At 40.8% G+C, this 21,169-nt stretch overlaps 2 protein-coding genes across 6 annotated transcripts in view; one reads left to right on the top strand and one right to left on the bottom strand.

The window, feature by feature from the left end:
• The window catches only part of CFAP99 (cilia and flagella associated protein 99), a 63,236-nt gene extending 59,004 nt beyond the window's left edge, over window positions 1-4,232 (bottom strand). The window contains exons 1-2 of the mRNA XM_075499161.1: window positions 4,116-4,232; window positions 1,125-1,252 (exon numbers count right to left, since the gene is read on the bottom strand). Of these exons, the coding sequence (XP_075355276.1) occupies window positions 1,125-1,244 (120 nt within the window). The 5' untranslated portion in view covers window positions 1,245-1,252; window positions 4,116-4,232. The remainder of the gene's footprint in view (window positions 1-1,124; window positions 1,253-4,115) is intronic.
• A 537-nt stretch (window positions 4,233-4,769) lies between these two features.
• ZFYVE28 (zinc finger FYVE-type containing 28) overlaps window positions 4,770-21,169 on the top strand; it is a 164,564-nt gene continuing 148,164 nt past the window's right edge. For 3 of the 5 annotated variants that reach the window (XM_075499623.1, XM_075499622.1, XM_075499621.1), the window contains exon 1: window positions 4,771-5,103. In XM_075499623.1, coding sequence (XP_075355738.1) covers window positions 5,065-5,103 — 39 coding nt within the window. In that variant the 5' untranslated portion in view covers window positions 4,771-5,064. Of the gene's footprint in view, window positions 5,104-21,169 lie in introns of all 5 variants that reach the window. The other 2 variants (XR_012775461.1, XM_075499624.1) reach the window with 1 other exon arrangement.

The raw sequence follows: 21,169 nt of genomic DNA, 5'->3' as shown, positions 1-21,169 counted from the left end.
GTATTTATTCTGGCAGCAGTGGCAGCTGAATTTACCTGCTCTCTGCCCAGTGAAAAATGATTATTTTGAAACTGGATCAGTTCCCTGATGTAATTCAACATATGAATGCACAAAGAGCTATGCCAGTACTACAAGGCAGGAGGGCAGTGGCAGAAACTAGGAGCCTGAGCAGAAACTGTTTAAGAAAGCAAACACCCAAGAAATGTGCATGGATCCACTGCCTCAGCCTCTGATTTTCATGTCACATCTCCATAGTTTTATATTCTTGTAGTCATTTATGTTTATGCAAAATCAATGAAAAAGACTATCTAACTGGAATAGCAGTGTTTAGACCTTATTGTCAGAAGTGGAAATGAGCATTTGAGCTACGTGGCAGTGTGAAATCAGGGCTCTGACAATGTAGTTTGATAATACACGGCACGCACAGACAATAGCAGTCTAAACAATATTACTGTCTTCCCTCAGTGATTTTCTAAAGCTGATTCAATGCAGTAGCTGCATCAGCACAAGTCAGGGTGGCACTGAGGACAAAGAGATGGGAAGAGGTGACAGACTATGGTCAGGAAAGGATGGGGACTGCTTCAGCCAGTATAGCTACATATTGGCAAATCTTGGTCTGGTTACTTGCAGTATTAGATTAAAATCAGGTAGCTGATTTACTGTCACTTGCCTTTTATCACACTGTTCTGACGGTCACTTATGTCCTCAAAGCAAGAATACCTGATCCTGTGAGTCAGCTTCTGAACTGCATTCGTACATACAAAATGGGTGCTGCTGACAGAAACTTCCATTTGGAAGGAGGGAAGCAGATAGGAAACTACAAAACAGCTTAGTCAGGAGTGGAAAAGAAGCTTTTCCTATCATTGTCAGATCCATTTTAGGAAGTTGTTGCTTTCCCCATCTTTTTTTGCTACCCAAGCAGTTATTCAATGCCTCTGGCCTTTATTTCCTTGTTTTCTGGTGATAACCATAAGAAATTTGGACTTCAGTCATAAATGAAAAATGGCACTGTAAGAAAAATCTATGAAAGTTACAACAACATGTTAGAAAACAGATATCTTTATGTTTAAAACCAGCTAGTAAAACATGGTAAGCTATGTAAGATGAACTGAAACTTAATATACCTGCAACATCTTAGCTGATTCATTCAAGAAATCCTCCATGCTCTGATTTTCAGGGTTAAATTTGTTAAGCTGTTGGACTATTATTGCAATATGTTTTCCATGGCTGACCATCTTCACCATGGAGAATCCTATAAATATAGTAAATCATTAATTTTTCATGCCTCCTTCGGTTGTATCATAGTGTATGTTGATAGGCTCATAGAGAACATATACTGCAGTAATGTAGAAGAGAACATTTAGGTCAAGCTTTCAAAATCACCATAACTCAGAACAGCTAACAGGAGAAATGAGAATACAGTGCAAACATCAATAAAATACAAGACATAATTACATATTTCTTATTCTGCAAATGTCTCAGATGATGCTTAGGTTGATACCTGAAATGGTTTCTGTATCAGGTGATTTGATGAAATATAATTAAAGATAATACTAGAGAAAAGCATGAATTTTTGCATGTGTGCTATCCAGGTCCTATTTAATACACGGCTCTTCCCAGTGAGATGCAACTGAAAGCAAAATTTTAGTCTTAAATCTTATCACAGGTTGCTATTAACAGCCTATTTTTCCAAAACAACAAAATAATAGGAACAGAGAGGAATTATAAGGAAGCAATGAGACAGTGTTGGTCAGCAAGCTGGGCAGCGATCACAACACGTCAGTAGTCCAGGCCACTGTCAAGGTTTTTGAAGGCACAGCAGCAGGGTACTTTTTATGCTTGATGCTTTGTTTGTGAAATGACTGGATTATATCTACCTTGAATGATGTCTTACTCATATGCATGAGAGTTTGCAGAACTGGACACCTAGACATTAATGTTCACATGACAAGAACTATATAATTCATTTGCTTATACACATGCACATGTTATTGTGTATGACAGACCAATGATAGTAATGATCAGGGCTGAAAGTCATTAATCTGGTTTAGCAATGGGAAAAAATGAGCACAGAAGTAATTTTCCATGGTGAGAATAAAAATGTATTTTTGAAAATTGTTCTTGTATTTTATATATCATAATATTCTGATGTTACAAAAGAATGCTTGATCAAGATGATTCATTCCCACTGTGGTAAAGATAATTCATTTCTTTTTTTAAAAGGATATCATAACATTTCCAGATACAGTGTTTTTGTACCCTGCCTTTCAGCACTATCATAACTCAATGACAATTGCCTAAATAGCACTTTTAATTACTAAACTCAAACTGCTGAAAAAAATAGTTTGTCTGTGATTATGCTCAATATAGGCATTTAGTCACCTTGTATGATCAAGACAAAATGTCCAATTAAAAAAAAAAGTCCAGCAAAACAGGGCTGGATCATGACAAGGGATGGCAAATAAAAAAAGAGGTGCTACTGTGTCTCTTTGTCACAGGAGGAATCACTGTTTCTCCACTCCTCTGAGAAACATGATCTGTTTCTCTGTACCTGCCAAGGGACTTTGGATAAGGGAGAGAGAAATACCTCTGTACTCATTCAGGCTGAATCATAATTCAGGCTCCAACAGCTCTCCCAGTGACAAATAAGTGGCATAGTAGAAATCAGTTTGAGCTCTCATGCTCTGTACATGCTGATATTCATCCCTCCCCTCCAAATAACAATCATTAAAACCAAAACCTGGAATATGAAAACTAAGACATAGAGTAATGCCTTGAGAACTCTGGACATACAGGGGTTCTTAATAGAAAGAACTTAAATTGCGATTGTATTTAAACAAACTGCTATTATTATCATCAATGTTTTAAAACATACACATCAGGAATAAAATGCTTTGTGTTATGACATGCACCTTTGTTTCCACACAGCCATTTAGGAGAATAGTCTAATTGCTATGTATAAAAATTATATAAATTTATGCTATGCACAAAATGGTAGAAATATTCTTCCATTATCAGATGTAGAATTTCTGTTAAAGGAGGTAAGAACCTGACTTAGCCTTATTTTACAATGGAGCTTGGAGATATTTTGAAAGCAATTACGCAGGATAAGACTGGCTACAATTGTAGGGACTGGTTTCAATGACCTGAAAGATTCCTTCAGGTTTTACATTTGTGCCTATGTTCCTGGCCTACAAAGACTGCAACTGCATTTCCTCTGATGAAACCCATCCTTCTTAAAGAGAGGGCTGAACTAAGCCTCCCTGCAAAATTCAGTCAGATCAAGTAGCTACTGCTCAAAATGGAATAGGTGTTTCTCCCAGCTGTGTGCTAGAAAAAGAGCCACTGAATACAGGGTACAATTGTCCCAATGGTTACATCCTGCCATTCTCATTTACTCTGGACTTTTCTACATCACTGACTGTTGCCTGAACGTAGCAGAGAGCAGTTCTGGGCACAGGTCCTCTTTTCAGCAGATTCCTCCCTTAAGGCAGCAAAGCATCAGATGGAAAACATTCACCCTGAGCAGCTATAGCCTGGATCTTATGTTAATTTTTAATTTGCATGTATTTCAACGTTTTGCATCCCTACTACAAGTATTTTCTTTGCGACAGTATTTTTTTTGTGGAAATATCTTGTGGAACTTTACAATTAAATATTCAGTGTACAAAACCTTCTGCAAGTAAGTTGTATTATATTTACGAGATAGGGAAGCCAAAGGACACCGAGGCTGGCTACTTGCCCAAAATCACAACAGTTAATGAAAACTCTGGGAGCAAAGCCCAACAATCCTGTCTACAGTATAACATAGGCCCCATTGATCTTTTCTACTGTATTTATAGACACCCAATAAACGAGTGAAGTAGTTACAAGCCTGCCCAGGGCACCGGACACTTTCTGCGTGCCACACACATCAAGCATTTTACCCATTTTAATTTTCGAAGGTGTAATACACGGCTACAGCTACCTTGCTGCCAACTGGCGCCCATGAGGCGGCGGGGGTGCAACACCCCGGGCCCCAGGGCGGGCGCCACCGCCTGAGGTAAATGTGCGAGCGCGCAGCGGCCCCTGCCCGCACGGGAGGCCCCTCAGCCCGGCGCTGCCCGGTCCCGTACCTGCCGGCCCCCGCCAGCCCGGGCGGCCGCCCACGTCCCCGCCGGAGCCCGGCGCCCCTCTCTCAGCGCGGCGGGACCCTCCAGCCGCAGAGACCCCGCTGCGGCCGCCGGCGGCTCGGCCCGGCCCGGCGCCGTTGCTAAGGGGCGCAGGGGCTGCTGGGAGCTGTAGTTCTCCCGCGCGCCCGCCTTTGTATTGCTGAACGGCCCGATCGGGGGCAAAGAACTACCCGGCCGGGAAAAAAGATGGCGGCAATTGTTTGCCGCCGTTGCCAAGCAAGTGGTTCCGCCCCCCCCTCGATTTTTGTGCTCACGGACAGCTAGAAATCGATCAGCCCCTTGCACGCACTCGGGTGGGGCTGACTGTCACGAGCAGAGCCTCGCCATCCTGAAACCTTCTCGGCGTAGCCCGCGGAGAAGACTACAAGTCCCGGCGTCCACCGGGCCACGGCGCTCTCTGCACCGCGCCTCCGCCTGCGGGGCGTGGCATGCTGGGGCACGTAGTCTCTCCTCCCGCTTCGCGTGTTACGCAAATGAGCAGCAGAGTGGGCGGGGCGAGTCCGCCGGTGGGGATGGGGGGCCGTCCCAGGCCGCCATCCGATTGGTCGCGGGCGCGGTAGCCAGCGGGGAGGGAGATCGTGGGCCTGCCCCTGCGCATGCGCTAGGGGGGCGCTGCTGCCGGCCGCGCAATGTTTTGGGGGCTGTCAGCGCGGCGCGGAGCCCTCCGTGCCGGCGGCTGGTCCCTGTGCTGAGGGGAGCGCGCGCGGCGCCCGCGCTCCGCGGCGGCTGGCGGCCTCTGCCCTGAAGAGGAGGAGGAACGGCGGCGGCGGCGACCCGGCGGAGCCTCCCGGCGAGGGGCAGGGCTCGCCCCGGTCCCCCGAGCGGCGCGGGCGGGGAACCGGCAGCCCCTGTGGCAGCGGCAGGCGGCGGCGGGGTGGCAGCGGCCGCGGTGATGATGAACAGGTTCAGAAAGTGGCTCTACAAACCCAAGGTAAGTTGTGAGGAGCCGCCGGCGCCGGGCGGCTCGGGGGCGCAGGGTGGCCGCCGCTGCCCGGCGGCACCTCGGCTCGCCTCTCCCCGGGGCCACCCTCACCCCGCGGTTGGGAAGTTGAGGCGCGGCGGGGGGACGCGGAGCCGGGCGCGCAGCCGCGGCGCTGGTGGCCGCGGGTCGGTTCGCGGCGGTGCCTCAGCTGGGAGCCGCCGCCGCGGAGGTGGCGAGAGGTCGGCGCGGAGCGGGGCTAGGTCCGCTTGCTTTCGGACGGGTCCTGCTGGACACGGTCTGTGGCCGTTCCGCGGGGGGAAGGCGGGAGGGGCCGGGCTGTGCGAGGCGCCGGAGCGGGCGAGCAGCTCGTACCGGCGTGCGCGGAGCGGCTCGCCCGCTGCGGGGGGAGAGATGACAAAGCAGAGCGTGTGCCGTTGGACCTGGCGAGAGCGCGGCCCGGGGCGGGCAGGGGGCTCTCCCCGGCTCCGGCGGCGCTCCCCGGGAGAACTCGGCACCGGGGAGCCTCCGGAGGGGCTGCGGGGCTGGCGGCGCGCCCCGCGGTGGGCAGAGCAGCGCGGAGGCGGCTCTGCCTCACCTCCGGGTAGTGCTTCTGGGCTGAAGTCCTGGCGGCTGTCGTCTGTGGTCGGCGTGTAGCCTGACCCCGCAGAGAGACGGTTCGGGTGCTCCTGTTCTGCTCTTAATGCTATCTGCGTGCACCTGAGAACTTTTTAAGTTAAAACATTTGTCGAATGGTGCTCTGTAGGTGCAGATTTTCTGCCCTTTTCGCTTTGAAATTCTTGGAAGGAATCCAAGAATCATAGCTTGCTTTGTAATGAAATTATCATCTTCTGGCACGAGTTAAATAACAACTGTCTGGAGAGTGATCTTGTCTTGCATGTGATGTTCGGATCGTATATGAAGGGCATTACTGGTTCTGAACATCTATAGCATCCTCTTTTGTCCAGGCATTACAGCAGTCGGTATAGTTATTCACTTTATGAAGTATTTGATTTAATTTTTGTCCTTGTCTGTCACTACCACCCATTTTTTTTATGTTTTAATTTCAGTAATAGTGTTAAGCCTCATTTTTGTAAACCTTCCATGCGTAAAGTCCTTTCCCACAAATTACAGCCACTATGCTGGGGTTTAAAAAAAAAAGTGTCGAGGTGATACTGCAGAATAAAAGTTCAGATTGTGCTGGCTTTATGGATTTTTTTATCTAGTTGTAACCCTGGTGAGTAATGTTGAAGAACACATACTTGTTTGATATCGCTGCTAATAACTGAAAGGAAAATAATGTAGAGATTAAGTAACTGAAAATACAGTAACAAATTACAGGTAGCTTTCAATAAACTTTGTATTTGTTTATGATTTATACCAAGGAACAACTAAAAGAGAAACAGTTAATGAACAAAAAGAAACATTGGTAATCTTAAATGCAGAAGAAATTATTGCAAATATAGCCTTTTGTCACTATTTTTTATCAAAACTAATTAGATTTCATGTTAATTTTCTTTCTAATGGAGATTTCATCCTTTTATGATAAAACTTACTTTTTAACATACTGTTCCTTTGTTGTATGCTGTATGTTCAGCATCCAAGGTCTGTATCAAACAGTGTATGCGTCTATTTCTGTGGGACTTTTCTGTGGTAAAGGAACTTTCTAAGCCTCTTGCATGACAATGGGCCTCATAAATCAGTAACATCTATTGCTGTTAGTTTAAAACCAGCACCATGTCCTTTTTGTTGTATATTTATACTTTCTTTGCAAATAGTTTTTGTTAATTTCAGTAGCTTACTACCTCATTTTGTACTTGTATTCAGAATGGGCTACTGGTGAATTGTGATAGTGTGTGTTCCTTCAGAAACAAGCATTTTTTCTGATGTGTCTATTGAATTGGTATGGATAATGTAACTAAATTTGAATATTTAATTCACATTAAGAAGTTTGAATAGCACTGTTTTGGTATAAAGTAAGATGGAGGAGCTCACATTTAGAGGCTGTAACTTTCCTGGTTATACTTGCTTTCCTATTTTGTCAAGGAATCCTTAGGATTCCTTCCCATAAGGTTAGTGGGTTCCACAGTTTATTTCAAAATGGTTTTGCATATAATGTATTTTGAAGATGACTTTTTTAAATATTTATTCTGGTGGGGACTGTTCTGGTGGGGGCTACCACTAGTGGCTTATGTTGCTTAGTTATAATCCTCTGTTAGGTACTATGGATGCCAGGTACATTTTATCAGTTAGATTTTGCTACTACCAGTGATGGGGCATGCTGCTTCTGAAGTATTCCAGATCCTACTATCATATAATAGGACTTCTGCATGGCAGCAGATTTTGATGGTTCTGGGCATTTGGCCTGTGGCTTTGATTGCTGTTCAGAGATACTTTTGAAGGTGGGGGGATGACATTAGAGTGCAGCAAATTCACAGTACAGCCTGTTCAGAAACCCGAATACATGGTTTAGCTTAATCCCAGGGGAACTATTTCATAATTCTTCTTAAAAAACCCACCCCCAAAATGTTAAATTAATTCAGCTTAATCTTTGTAAATGGGGGAGAAGAGGAAATGGAATAGAACAGATATTGCTTAACAAGATGCAATTACAAAACTATCAGGGTAATCATCAAGTTACTGTAAGATGCAGGGACCTGCATCTAGGCAGAGATATTTACTTAGTAACTGCTGCATCTCTGTTTGAACATACCAAGGATGGGAGAGAAAATGTGGGTGTAGGAAGTGGAAAGTCTTGACTAATGTCGTGAGCATGTCACGAGAACAGCATGACTTTCCTAGATCCTTGTGCAGTCAGTGCTCTTCCTGTCCAGCCCTATTCTTCAGGTATGCTGATATACCAGATTTTAATATCCTGGATCAAATGCTGATGGTAGAGGTAACCAGAGAATGAAATAAATAGCAGTGATGTGATCTGTATAGCTGGTAGGAGGCAGACTTTTAACTGATGTATTAGAGACGGAGCAGAGATGAGAGATTGTTTCCAGCCTCCTGTGCCACATTGATTGTTATTTAATTTTTTAAAAGTTGTTTCTAAGAAGTGTTTTCTTTTTGGGGACTGCAGATTCAATGTGTTAAGTTTTTGGATGGGGGTTGGTGTTTGCTTTTTAACCAGGAGAAAATGCAGAGGAGTGATTTGAAGCAATAGTGTTCTTGAATTACAGCACGCTGGTGGAACAATAGTTACTCTGTTTGACCTCCTCAGGACACTGCAGGCATCCTAGGTACTGCCACCTTTCTGAGATAAAGGATGATTCCTTCTACATCAAAATATTTGTCTGTATGCACAGATATAATGGAAATATTTCCTATCACTTCAGGGAATTTCTTATCTTGTACCTTCTGCTGCTGGAGCATTCCACAGGTGTCAGGTCAGAACCTGCTCCCAGGCAGGTCTGAGCATCCAGCAAAAATACGGAACTGGACTGGTTTTGCAGAGTTTTGAAATGCTTTTGATATCCAAAGTACTCAGAATAATTTCTCTGAACTTTGCTGCTTAAATCTATAGACTAGCTTGAAAAAAGCGTGGGTAACTAGCTTACTGGGGTAGCTCTTTTGAATTGAGCTCAAGTTTATTGATATTTGGAAAAAACTGTTTAGTGTTTGATGGGGGAAAAGAAAGTCTGTCTTTAACCACAACTTCAAGATGTTTTTAATCTGTTTAGCATAAGACTGAAACATCTTCAATGTATATTTATTTTTCATATTTTTATTTTTTAAAATATTGCTTATTTTGTGTTTACATCTATGAATCTGAATAAATTTTTACCTGGGGAACAAAAGCTAAGGAATATGTTTTTTCATGAGTTCTTACCTTCTTTTTTTGATATTTATCTCAGTTGTGCATTCACTAACCTGATTTTTTGCTCCTAGTTTCTTTTACATAGTAAAAGAATGGAAACGTCTTGCAGTAAATGTTGAAGAATTTCTTATGTTCCTATAATTCACACAATTCATAGTCATTGGTAGTGAAGATATTGCTTTGTGAATGTTTTGTTCTGGTTAAATGATGCTCACAAGGCTTGCATGAGTCTGGAGGTTTTGTATGATTTTTTTTAACACCCCTCTCCTCTAAGATTGACCAAGGTACAGCTGTGCCTTTAGTGTCTGTTTTAAATAAAAGGCTGCATAATTCCCATGGAGATGCGAAGACAGGTTTACGGAAATGGCCCCAACTTGTAGCTAGGAGTGAACACTTACTGACAAGTAGGTACTCAGCAGAGCTCTTTCACATGCTTCAGAGGTTATGCATCTTCTCCCCCTGGAGTGCTTGGAGATGCTGAGAATTGTAGTTGCTGCCTTCCTGGGTATTTGTTTTGAAATTATTTTCTTTGGTTTCTTTATTTAATCTGATCATTACTTTCTGCAGCTGGATTAGCAGATCCATCTTCAAGATGAGAGGTTCTTGCTTCCTGTTAATGTGTTTCTGCAATGGTGCTCTCTGATTTAGGGATAAGTGGAATGGCTGGTACTTGGGGAAGGCTTGTTTCTGTGTTTGTGCATAGTGCCTTTCTCTAACTTCTTTAAGGGTCTTCTTACTAAGCTACATTTTACAAAAGTAAGCCATAGCTAGTAATTATGGTTGCTAATAGTAGTTGTTAAAGGATTTTGAACAAGAGATATGTATGCTAATTTAAAAAAAAGACTTTAAAGCAAGAGATAGTAAATTAGTATCTTGGAAGAAGATCCCATGTACGTAAGAGGAAGAGAGAGCATTCCTAGGGGATGAAGAGCAATCCTCTAAGGTAGGAAAGTGAGAGCCAATGGCAAAAAAAAAAATCACATGACCTCTAGGAGTTTCTGCATTACTTTGCACAAGGAAAAGTGTTTAAAAAAAGTCCTAGGTGAGTGTTGAACATTAAAGGCTACACATAAGTTAATCTTTCTCAGCAATATTGTCAGGGTTGCTTAGTGGCAGAGCTGACTCCAAGAAGTAAAAGATGGGAAATACAATAGGAAGTAGTCAAAACTGAATTTTTTTCTTTTAAAGGAAAAGAGGAAATATGTTTGTAGGAATTTTTGTAGGAAAAAACGGTTGTAAGTAGAAAAAGAGGAAGAGGTCTTTAAAGATTAATAGAAGTTTGAACTTCAGAAGAAAGGAAGATGGTATAAATTACACAGTTGACTATGTGTTTAACATACTGCAAAGCGCGTTTTTGAAGTTTGGTCAGTAGAATGAGATGCAGGAAGAGGGAGGGATTATTTTAAGCGGTGTTTTGATGGATGGAAATGGTCAGAAATGAAAAAGGATGAAGCTACTGGAGTAGCCAAGCAACTATTGAGACTAGTTTTGGGGGAGTGAATGAAAAAGGAAGGATGATTTTACAGAGTGATAGGTAGAAAGGAGTTAGCATCTTATTTTAGCTATGGTTTCCAAATCTTAAAAGTGAGGGGTTTGCTCTTCACAGAAGAGAACTAGAGCGAGTTCAGTCTTGGGAAAAACATCTTCAAGAAAACTACTTGAATGAAGAGTGAAAGAAGAGGTAAATGCTATTTGTAGCATAAAGCTTCTTTTTACTGATGCCATACAGTAATCAAAGCCTTTTGGCACAGCAGTTTGTGAACAAAACTTGTTATTTAGTGCAATATTTATATTAACATCTAATGACTTTCAAAGACAGAAGAATAAGTAGTTTTTCTTACTTGGGGAAACAGCAGTTACTGGGTTTTTGGAAATCTTCACTATTTTCATGATCAGTTCTTTGATCTCAATTATCTGCTTAATTATTCTTGTTGCTACTGTCTGATCAGAGGCTGCAGCTATTGAACCACATTAATCAGTGTTATTGATAATGATCCTGAGGAAGGCAACTTACAAATTGGCATACATTATTCAGTTTTAGAGTTTTGCATACTGAATTGCTTCATTTTAGAAGCACCATCTAGTGGTTTGAACACAAGTGTGGAAACTAATAATTCTTTGCTGTTTTATTCTAGTTCTGCAGCTGACTGAAGATAATTACCTACAGTCATATTGTTTCTTAGCCTTGATTTTTTTTTTTTAATCTGTACCTGAAAAAGGGAAGTAAGTAACTATTGGCAGTTGTCTATTAAGAGAATTGCTTGGCTGATGTGAGAGAAAGACATACACCTTGAAAAATTATTTTTGATGTGGATTACTGTGAGCAGAGTCATAGTATATCAGATCAGAGGTCCATCTGGCCTGGTGTGATGTCTGGTGGTTATCTTTTTCTCAGTGTCCTGTAACAGATACCTAGGGAAAAAAGATGAGATTAATAGAAACTGATGTTTCCCCTGGGCTTTCTTTTAAACTTACGGTAGTCTGCAGCATGGGAGTTTGCTGAGCTGCAGATTGTACCCTTATAATTCAATAGCTCGTGAACATTTTTCCTTAAAATGTCTCATCTGTTTTCAATTCATTTATACTTCTGGTCTCCATAATGACCACTGACTTCTCAGTGCTTAAAGCTGAGTTTCATTCTAGTGAGGTAAGCATTTTCTTTATAAACTTTCTTAAGCAGCCGTTGGTGTGACCTAATGTGTCCCTTGTCCTGCAGACTATTTTCTGCTCTTTCTCTTGGAAACTTGATTTGGATGTTTAGATTCTGTTCCCTTCCTCCCCCCCACGTGGTGGTACTTATCAGAATTTAGAAAAAATTGCTTTTTAAAGATCACAGTGCATTCTTCCCAGGTTATTTAGAAGAATGACAAAACAAAACAAACCCCAAAACAAACAAAAAACCCACTAAAACACCCTCTGCGTTGGACCACAGAAGAATATTTTCTTACTGAACTAACTGAAAAATAAACAGTGCAAATACTTTTGACATGCTTCATTTAGCTGCTTTAATAGTTATGATGATCTACTTTCATGGCAGTTGTGCTAGCAATATTCATTTAAATTCATTCAGTAAAAGTATTTTTAAATAATGATGTTATAAATTAATTGAAGGCTGAATATGTTTGGCTCGTGTTTGAAGACTGACCAGCCTTCACAGCGCATGTGAAAGAGCAAGTTTCTCAAGCTTGGTCATTTTACTGGAGAATGCTGCTGAATTGGAGTCTGTCTTACCTGTTCTCAGCTGAGACTTTGTTTTCATCTTGAAAGTACAAAATATTCCAACTCCTTAGTGTATCTAAAATTACAAGCTGGGGATCGTTGGTATAATGACTGTACGCCCCCTGCTTGCATTCAGGAAGTGAACTGCTGCATTCCATGCTAGCTGAAGCTGTTGAATCCTATAAACTCAAGCTATCCCTAAGTCAGCTAAAGCAAAGCACTTAACCGATGTCTGATGGGTAGCTCAGTGTAATACAACACATTTTTTTTCCTTTGAGGCAGTTTCAGCTGCTTGCTGTTTGAAAACAGGTGAGTGACAAAAGTTGTAATGCATTTTATAGAGGTCTTGATTTAGGATATAGGAAAGAGTGAGTTTTGGGGGAGATAGAATGTTTGGACAACTTAAAGGTACAGCATTCCTGTCTCAGTATACCTTGCTGCTATAACTGGAAGATCTTGCTCTTATTTATTTATTTTGATGATATTACATCCTGTCTGTGTATTTCTGTTCAACCCTGCAGGCTGTAGGATTTTCCTCTTTGTCTCCCCAGTAATCAGTGACTTTTTTGCATTACTTCCTCAGGCCTCCAGCCTGGCAATTCTTCTTGATCTTTCTGATCCCATCGATGGTGGTTCTTACTCCGATTATTCTACATTCACCACCCTCTTCTCCCTGTAGTATTAATGCTTTTGATCCTGTTGAGGAATAAGATGCCCTGAAAAGCTGACCGACAGGAACTGAGTTATGAAAGGAAATAGGATTCTGCAGTGAGGCTATGGAAGTGTGTAACAATCTACAGCAAGGACAGTTGACCTCTGAGAGCGTCATGTAGGGACTGCCTCTACTTTACTCTGTCTTTGTAGGCTATAAGCTCATTTTTCTTTTCTCTCGCAGGGCCTTTATCCATACTTGATAGCCGTTTAGAAGGAATAACATAAGAGTGAGCATCATGTCAGTTCCATGTACGCCACGCTGGGTGAATGAATGAAAGGAAAGCAAAGGGGGAAAAGGACACTGAAGGGGAGACAGGTGAAGAAGACAGGGTGGAAGAAAATGCTTCGCATAAAAATGTAAGAAAAATAGTATGAGGAAGGAAAAAGGGAGGATTACTCTCTTACTCTTTCAAAATGCCTGCTCTTTATTTTCAAATGGGACACGGGTAAATTTAAACTGGGGTGGTGTTTATGCTTGAATGTGTTAATTCCTGCCATTGACTGGCACTTTGATCTCTGAGAATTATAGGTGGTTGAAGCTAAACTAACCGGATGCTCAGGGTGTTCTGCATTTCTGCTTTGCATTCCTCTAATTCTCACCTTCCGTTGTAAACCTTTAATGTAGGAAATGTTTCCTGACATTCTGAAGTTCATCAGATGTTCAAAACCCCAATTTCTTGAGGTTATTGTTTCCTCCCATTAAGGGAGCTGAGCGTGAAAGGGGTCTTGCATGTTTGTTTAAAAGTGGTTTTTGCATGTTTGTCATCTAGGAGTCTTTTTTAGGAATGGTATGGGCTCTCAGATCAGTGCCTCTTTCTCTCATTCTCCTTCTGTAAGCACCAATCTCCTCGCAGAAATTTCACCTTGCTGTCTTAGTCCAGTTGCTGGAGTTTGTGTGCTCTTACCATAGGAATGAGAACATATCAGGATGCTTCCTATAAGACCCTCCAAATCCTCTCAAAGCACTGTCTGCTTCTACTTTATTTTCAAGATTCATATATATAGAGTGCCTGTGCTGCTGAACATATTATTCAATGGGGTTTTTTAGGTATTTTTTATAAAGCTGGACCAGTATACCTGATCTAGTTGACAGCCTTACAAAAATATCTTGATGCAGTTGAAATTATGTCATTTTATGGTGCAAGATGGATGGAAGCCCATATAGAATAAGGAAGAGTTAATATGATGTAAGAAGTAGGAAAAAATGTAAAGGGCTGTCAAACAAATCTTATCTTGAACCCATGAGGTTTTTTGCTTTGTATTTTAAGGAATCTTGCAGGTCCTCACTGAGGCATAAGAGCTGAAGTGGAAATGGTAGCTAGGTTTTTTCTGTGTTCCTCGGTGATGAATGGTGCATGTTCATCTTTGAACACGGTGGTTGTGTGGTTACGTGAGTGTAGATCCTGTAAGGACATGGGGTGCTGTGGGTGAAATGTATTGCATTCTTCTAAGTGTATGCATAGGCTCCATTGGGTGGTTGTAAAGACGTATTAGAAGGTTTTGCATTGATTTTTCTGTAAGTCTGTTGCTATTTGGTATGTATGCTTGTGGTGGCGAGTTTGGCCAGATCTGGAGATCTGTTCTGAAGACTATAGGTAGCAGTGGGTTCTTTCAAGGAATGAGCTTCCTGTGTACCTCGTAGCTATCTTACAATTTTTGTATAAAATCGAGCATAAGAATGTTATGTCATGATCAGCAGCAAATAATTGGAAGAGGGCAGGTTATTTGATGTGCCTTATGTTAAAAATTGCATATTGTTTACTGACAGGTGTTTGCTGTAATTTGGCTGATATTTTCTTTATATTAGAGTGATTATTGAGCATTTTCTTCAGAACTGGTATGTTCATGTTGGAGACTGTGGTTTCAGATTCATGGGGGGGTTTTGGAGGTATTTTATGGAAGGGCATTGATTGTAGTTTTACTGTATTTTGGTAATATTTTTGCTAATTGTTTTGTCTAAGCAGCTGATTGAGTAAATTTGAGGAAGATAAATTATATCCAGAGCAAATGTCCTCAACTTGCAGTAAGACTGGTTCTTGATTTTGTGGGTTCTTGTTTGTGGGTTTTTTATTGTTGTTTGGTGTGGGTTGTTTTTTTTGCTTAGGCTATGTCATACCCCTCTGCATCCAGAAGTTTTGTTTACTGTTTGCGATGGCTTCTGTTTCCCTAACAAAGACACTACTTCCCCCTAGATTTTTTTGGGGAGTTTTGTACATAATTATAGACTTGCTACAAATTTTTTTGCCCTCTTGATTGTCGGGATACTTGACAAATACTGTACCTGATAGTAGTGGTGACAGTAGGAAGGCAGGTACTGAAGTAGAAAGGCAGGTACTGAAGTAGGAAGGCAGTAGGCTTTTTTCTCCACTTCTCTCACTAGAAGAAGCAAGGAAGCAAGGCTAGTTATTGGGCATTTATGTTTATTTCAGGGCATATATTCCCTTGACACTTTAATTTTTTTGTCCAGTTATTTTTTAAAGGTATATTTTCTCAATTGGCCACAGTATTTCCTTTGACAATTAGTTTCTTTAAGAAAGCCTTAGCCTTAGGTTGTATCTATTTTTCAGTTGATTTCTTCTTTTCCTATTGAACTATTGAGAGTTACTATTTGGCACTCTCTTAGTAGGCAGTGCTGTGTATAGTTGATAACAAGAAACCAATAAGTTAATGTTAAAATAACTCATACCTCTGAATTTTAAAGTATTTTTAGATATGGAACTGGGATGCAACTTTTTAAAAAGTGAGTGCATCTTTAAAAAGCCATCACATGCTTTTCAGTATAAAAACTTAATTATTTTTTACTCTACATTAGCAATGTTCTGTTAATTTCTTATGTAATATGTCTATATCCATCTATATGTACACACACATAATCTACTGTTCTGATATTAACAAATTAGGTGAATGGAAGGTGCCTAATTGCTTTTGTTTCCTACGTGAAACAAAGTAGTCCATTGTTTAAATTCAGCTGACTTGATCGGTGCTTAATAAGCTTTTTGATTAGTTTAGAAAAGATGTGTATCATGGATACTAATTCATGCTCTTTGAAAAAAGATAAACCATGTAAGACTGTCATAAATAATACTTCATGAGTGCTCCTGAAGAGTTAATAAGTGACAACCTTTCTCCTGGAAACATTAGTTTTAATGTAAGAAAACTAAGCACAGTTTTTGCTTAAGCCCAGAGTCATTTGTTATCAGTCAGGTCAAGCAATGAAATGCTGTGAGGTTGGTTCCAGATCTTTTTATAGTTATTTCTCTCTCTCTCTCTCTCTCTGTGTGCCTGTGTGTTGTGTGTGGTCCAAAACTTGTGTATCATCTGTGCATCTTTCAAATACAAATAGTCATTCTTCCTAGCTTTCAAATGGGGGACTGAGGCATGAAGGTGAGATGAGGTTATTCAGTGTGCTTAAATGTAAGGCAATAGCTAAACTACCCAGAAAAGCTCAGTTTGGGGGTTTCTTAACCATTTTACTCCTCATTCGCTGTTTCTCCCTGTCCACTGCTTTATATGAGATTATTTTTGCTTTTAGGTTACACTGTAATAACATTCCACAGCTGAAGCAGTGGACCAGATTGCATGTACTTTGCTATTCAAAGATTGGAGTGCAACTTACTGTTGCCATATGTTAAGATTCACTGCCCAACTCTTGCTTACAAATGAGAACATATGGGAGATAGGTAATGGTGATTTTCAACTGTTAATTAGTCATGTTTAAACCAATGCCTCACTAACCATGCCTCCAGTCAGTTCTCTCTGTCTTTCTCATCTCCCCCTTGTGGTAAAATCACTGGTCTATGTTGACATGCAAAGCTTCTGAGGGGAAAAAGGGTTTCTTTCTACTGAAATGCTTCTGTGATGTGGAGGGTGAGGTGTGTCTTTCAAGTCAATAGCTGTTCATGAGTCCTAAGTGCAAAGTACAGAAAATCCTTTTCGTTGAGGCGGGGGATTTTGCTTACAGATGTTACGTTTTGTTTGGTTTGTGTAAAATAAAGTTGATGTTATGATAAATGCCACATAATGAAATAGGAATTAGATGTCTCTTAAATGCTGGCATCTGTGATATATATAGGTTTTACAGTGTTGGATAAAAGTTTTATCAGTAATGACTAACCTTAACCTTTGAACCTGTTCGCTGCAAACTCTTCTAGTAGAATATGAGTCTGTTTTATATTTTCTCCATATCACAACTCTGGTTACTTAACTCTATCACTACATACTGTTTATGACTCCCTTCTTTTACTGCTTATTAGGCAACTTCTCTATTATAATGACGTCGGTCTTCTGTAAAGTACTGTAAGATATGGTCAAATGTATTACTGCAGTAGTGATGCCTTCAGAGAAAAGGGAGATGTATTCACTTTTCTCCAGTGTTCACAATATATGACTCCTATCAAGAATCTTTGTGTGCTCTCCTTGTGAATTTTAAGTCAACCAAGACAGTACAAAAGCGCAGAAAAGCTGCTAGGGTACTGCTAGTGCTTCAACTTATGGCTGTCTGCCCCTGTCTTAACTCCCTGCTGTTAGTATTGGAAATCAGGTGGCTGTGTTTTGCATTGGATCAGCTTTCTAACACAGGTGGAAACTTACTTGCTTTGTTTATATAATTTTGCAGAGTTAGTTGTCAGCTTAATTGGGGAGAGGAGCTGCACAAATGGGGCTTTTTGTGGCAGCATAGTCTTTATATTGCCTTGTACCAACTGTGGAGTTGCATCTTCAGTGTCTTTAGTGCTTGTGTCTTATGTTGTATTCATAATATAAATACTGGTAAAATGAAACCCTAATCCAAATTGCACCTGTTCTATTGGTCTTGCTTTTGTATGAAAGATGTTAACTCCTGTAATGCAGAGAGCAGTCTGAAACCCATGGGAAGTCACGTGGGACTAAGAGTTGGACTCTGATTAAATTCTTTACTGTAAAACAGGCTCACCCAAAGTTATTTTTAGGTGATGTTAAGGTGCAGACCTTGTATAAAATGTTAATGCAAGTAATCTTGCAGTGACAAAGGCACAGACAGCATTTGCTGGAAGCAAAACTCTGCAGAAATAGCGAGGCAAGACAGTGAGCTATGTAAAGGGCAGGGTTTTCATTCCTGAACTACTTGATGCTTTGAGCTAGCTGTTCTTTCCAAAAAGAATTGTGAAGGTATTTGGTTAATGCTCTATTGTGTTTGGCATATCTGTTCTCTGTTTGAAGTTCAATATGTGAATTGTCAAACCTAGAACTTGCCAATTTGGAGCTTGGAGCTAGTAAAGTGAATGATTCAGCTAATTACACTATTTCAACTTCTTTAAAAAAAATTTAATTTCAAAGCCTTTAAAAGCCTTTCCTCTATTTAGTTTTCATCAGCTGGCTCAGAATTAATATATTTAAATGGAAGTATTGTCAGATAATGTAACATTTTTCACTCTGTGCTTACTGGAATGAGATTAAAAAAACCCCTTTTTTCAGCTAAAATTAAATTTAACAAAAATTTGTACTTCTCCCCTTTATTACAGTTTTTTCAATCTGCCCTTTGCTTACTTGAAAGCTAGCAAGTAAAACTTCTGCAGTGCTAAACACAAAAGTAAGATCTGGGATACACAAGTAGAGGTACTCTTATTTTGTTGATTCCCGCCCCCCAAGAGTAAAGCACTATCTGCACAAGCCACTGCATTCTGCACTGAGAGCTTTATAGGGGTGTTGAGTGGTCACAAGAAGAGCTAAAAGCTTTTCTATTTTTGAGGAGCTACTCTTAAAGCAGCAGAAGTTTCTTCTAGGGAGGTTATTTGCTTAAGCAAGTTAGGGGCAATATGGTTAATGATACTACAGTATGTGTTTCCATATCTATGTGCCTACTTTCCCCACTCCGCTGTCCATTAGATCCATGTGGAGCAGTTAGGTATTTCGTATCTTAGGTGCAGGAAAAAGGCAATGTTACAAAGAATTGCTGCCTTCCTAGATGTTATTTCCACTTAGAACATCTTCTGTTGGGGGAGGGGGATTTTTTTTCAGTTCATATCACCTTTCTCTCTGGATAAAACAAGGTGTTAGGGGAAGTCTTAACCTGCCTTCAAAATTTTTTCCAAATTCTAATTACTTCTGAAAAATCAATGAGTAATTTGCTGAGGAATGTGGGGATTGAATAGAAACTGTCTATAAGCAGTGTTGGAGCACCCTCTGCAGCCTCATAATAATATTTAAATGAGCTTTGTACATTTCTGGTGATAGATTTGTGGTATGAATATCCAAAAAGGAAAATTAAGTATCCAGGTGCTTTATACTGCTCTACAGTCCCATCAAAGTACAATGGTAGATCCTTAGGGAAAATAATTAGCATGTTGCAGACCTTTTGTCTTCTCCTACTGTACCTCTCCTGAAAAGAAAACTCTCAGCAGTTGCAGTAGGTTCACTGCAGTTCAGACTGAAAAGTAACGAATAGCATGTCCAATGGGAATTGTGTGAGAATTAGTTCTATATGATAGGCAAATTATAATGCTATTTAATAAACCGGGGAGAAAAGCTTACGAAGTATTCCCCTGTTGAACTGCCAGTTTGCTGCCTTATGATCACAAGTTTCCAAGATTGGGTAACCTGTGAGTCATTTGAGAGCTCCACGTTCGGCAGCAGACTAATCACTGGTGTCATGCTGGGACATTGGTTCAGGTCAGGTTGGGAAAGCATGTGGCCAAGTGTATTTCCAATGCTGTGGGCTTTTTGCAGATGTCTGGGTTTCTTCTAATCTGCTGTTGAACAGTCTGACCTTCCTTAATTTGAGCCACTCTAGGTAGCATAATAATGTGTTGTAAGGCATTCAAGACTGCACAACTGAGCCATGAACAACTTCTGATTCATTTTCATAGGTGAATGCTGTTGTTAACATACAACAGTAATGTAAATTATTTTTCTATAATGTCTTATTAAATCAGTGACACTGTGTGTATACTAGGATCATGTCAAGCCTTCTTTGTGTTTCTTCAATATCTTTAAATGATTTGTTCAGAATATTGTAATGGTAACTAATGACAACTAATGAAGCACATGAGAATTTTCTCTGCTGTGTCTGTGTAGAATTGCCTGGCTTCAGTGATGCTATAATATCGTAGCTTTCTGTACAGCTTTCTGTACTTTTGCAGCTGTGCAAAAAATCACAGAATTGTAGAAAGGATGAGGTTGGAAGGGACCTGTGGAGACTGTCTAGTCCATCCCAGGTTCTCAGGACTATGTCTAGTCAGGTTTTGAGTGCCTCCAAAGACAGACTCCACAACCTCTCTGGGCAACCTGTGCCAGTGCTCAGTCACCCTTACAGTGAAAAAGTGTTTCCTGGTGTTCAGATGAATTTCCTGTAGTTCGATTTGTATCCACTACCTCTTTTGCTCTCACTGGATATCACTAAGACAAGTCTGTCTCAGTCTTCTTTCCACCCTCCCATCAGATATTTATACACTTTGATAAGATCCACTCTGAGCCTTCTCTTCTCCAGGCTGAACAGTCCCAGTTCTGTCTGTCCTAGTATGACAGATGTTCCAAGGTGTGAATCTCTGTGGCCCTTTGCTGAACTCTGTCCAGTATGTTCATGCCTGTCTTGTACTGGGAAGTCCAGAACTGGACCCAGCATTGCAGATGTCTCACTAGTGCTGACTAGAAAGGAAGGATCACCTCCTTCATCCCACTAGCAACTCTATACCTAATACAGCCCAGGATGCTGTTGGCCTTCTGTAGTACAAGGGCTCTTTGCTGGCCTGTTCTTCAAATTTGGCAAAAAAGGTTTTCACCATCTCCTTAGACAATCTATTGCTCTTCCTTCATAATTAGTTCCCTTCCAACTTTCAACACCCATCACTTTTTCCTGCAAATTAATCTAGTTTCTTCCTCTCTTAATCCCAAAGAGACATGGAAAAGAAATCTATTTCCTAACTTTTTTCATGCTGGAACAGCAGTGTTTGTGTTTTCTTGTTTTGTGTGCTTTTGGGTTTTTTTCCCACCTCCCTGCCCTAAATGAGCCCCCTTTTTTTAATAGGCTGTGTTTTTTGAAACCTCCTGTTCTTGTTTCTTTTCTGCTCCTTCTCTAGTTTGAGATGTAGGTTTTCTATAAAGCTTGATAGGCAGGCACTTCACCTAAGACAGCAAGAGTGTGCTATGGACTAGAATGCATATCTGTGGTAGCTTACATGTGATCTTGTTTTTATTGGTTTTATGACATTGACTTACATTCAGTTGATGATATGTTGTAACTAGCTGATCCTTCTTTGCTTTCCTCATTCATTAGAACCTGTTCTTAAGTACTTTCCACTCTGCAGTTTTGTAGAGTATCATCCTATTGGGTTTTGGATCATGTCTATT

This window comes from Mycteria americana, chromosome 4 (assembly GCF_035582795.1).
Source record: "Mycteria americana isolate JAX WOST 10 ecotype Jacksonville Zoo and Gardens chromosome 4, USCA_MyAme_1.0, whole genome shotgun sequence".
NCBI lineage: Eukaryota > Metazoa > Chordata > Aves > Ciconiiformes > Ciconiidae > Mycteria > Mycteria americana.
The sequence above is the reverse complement of the archived record's forward strand: the minus strand, read 5'-3'. Positions and strand labels throughout refer to the sequence as shown.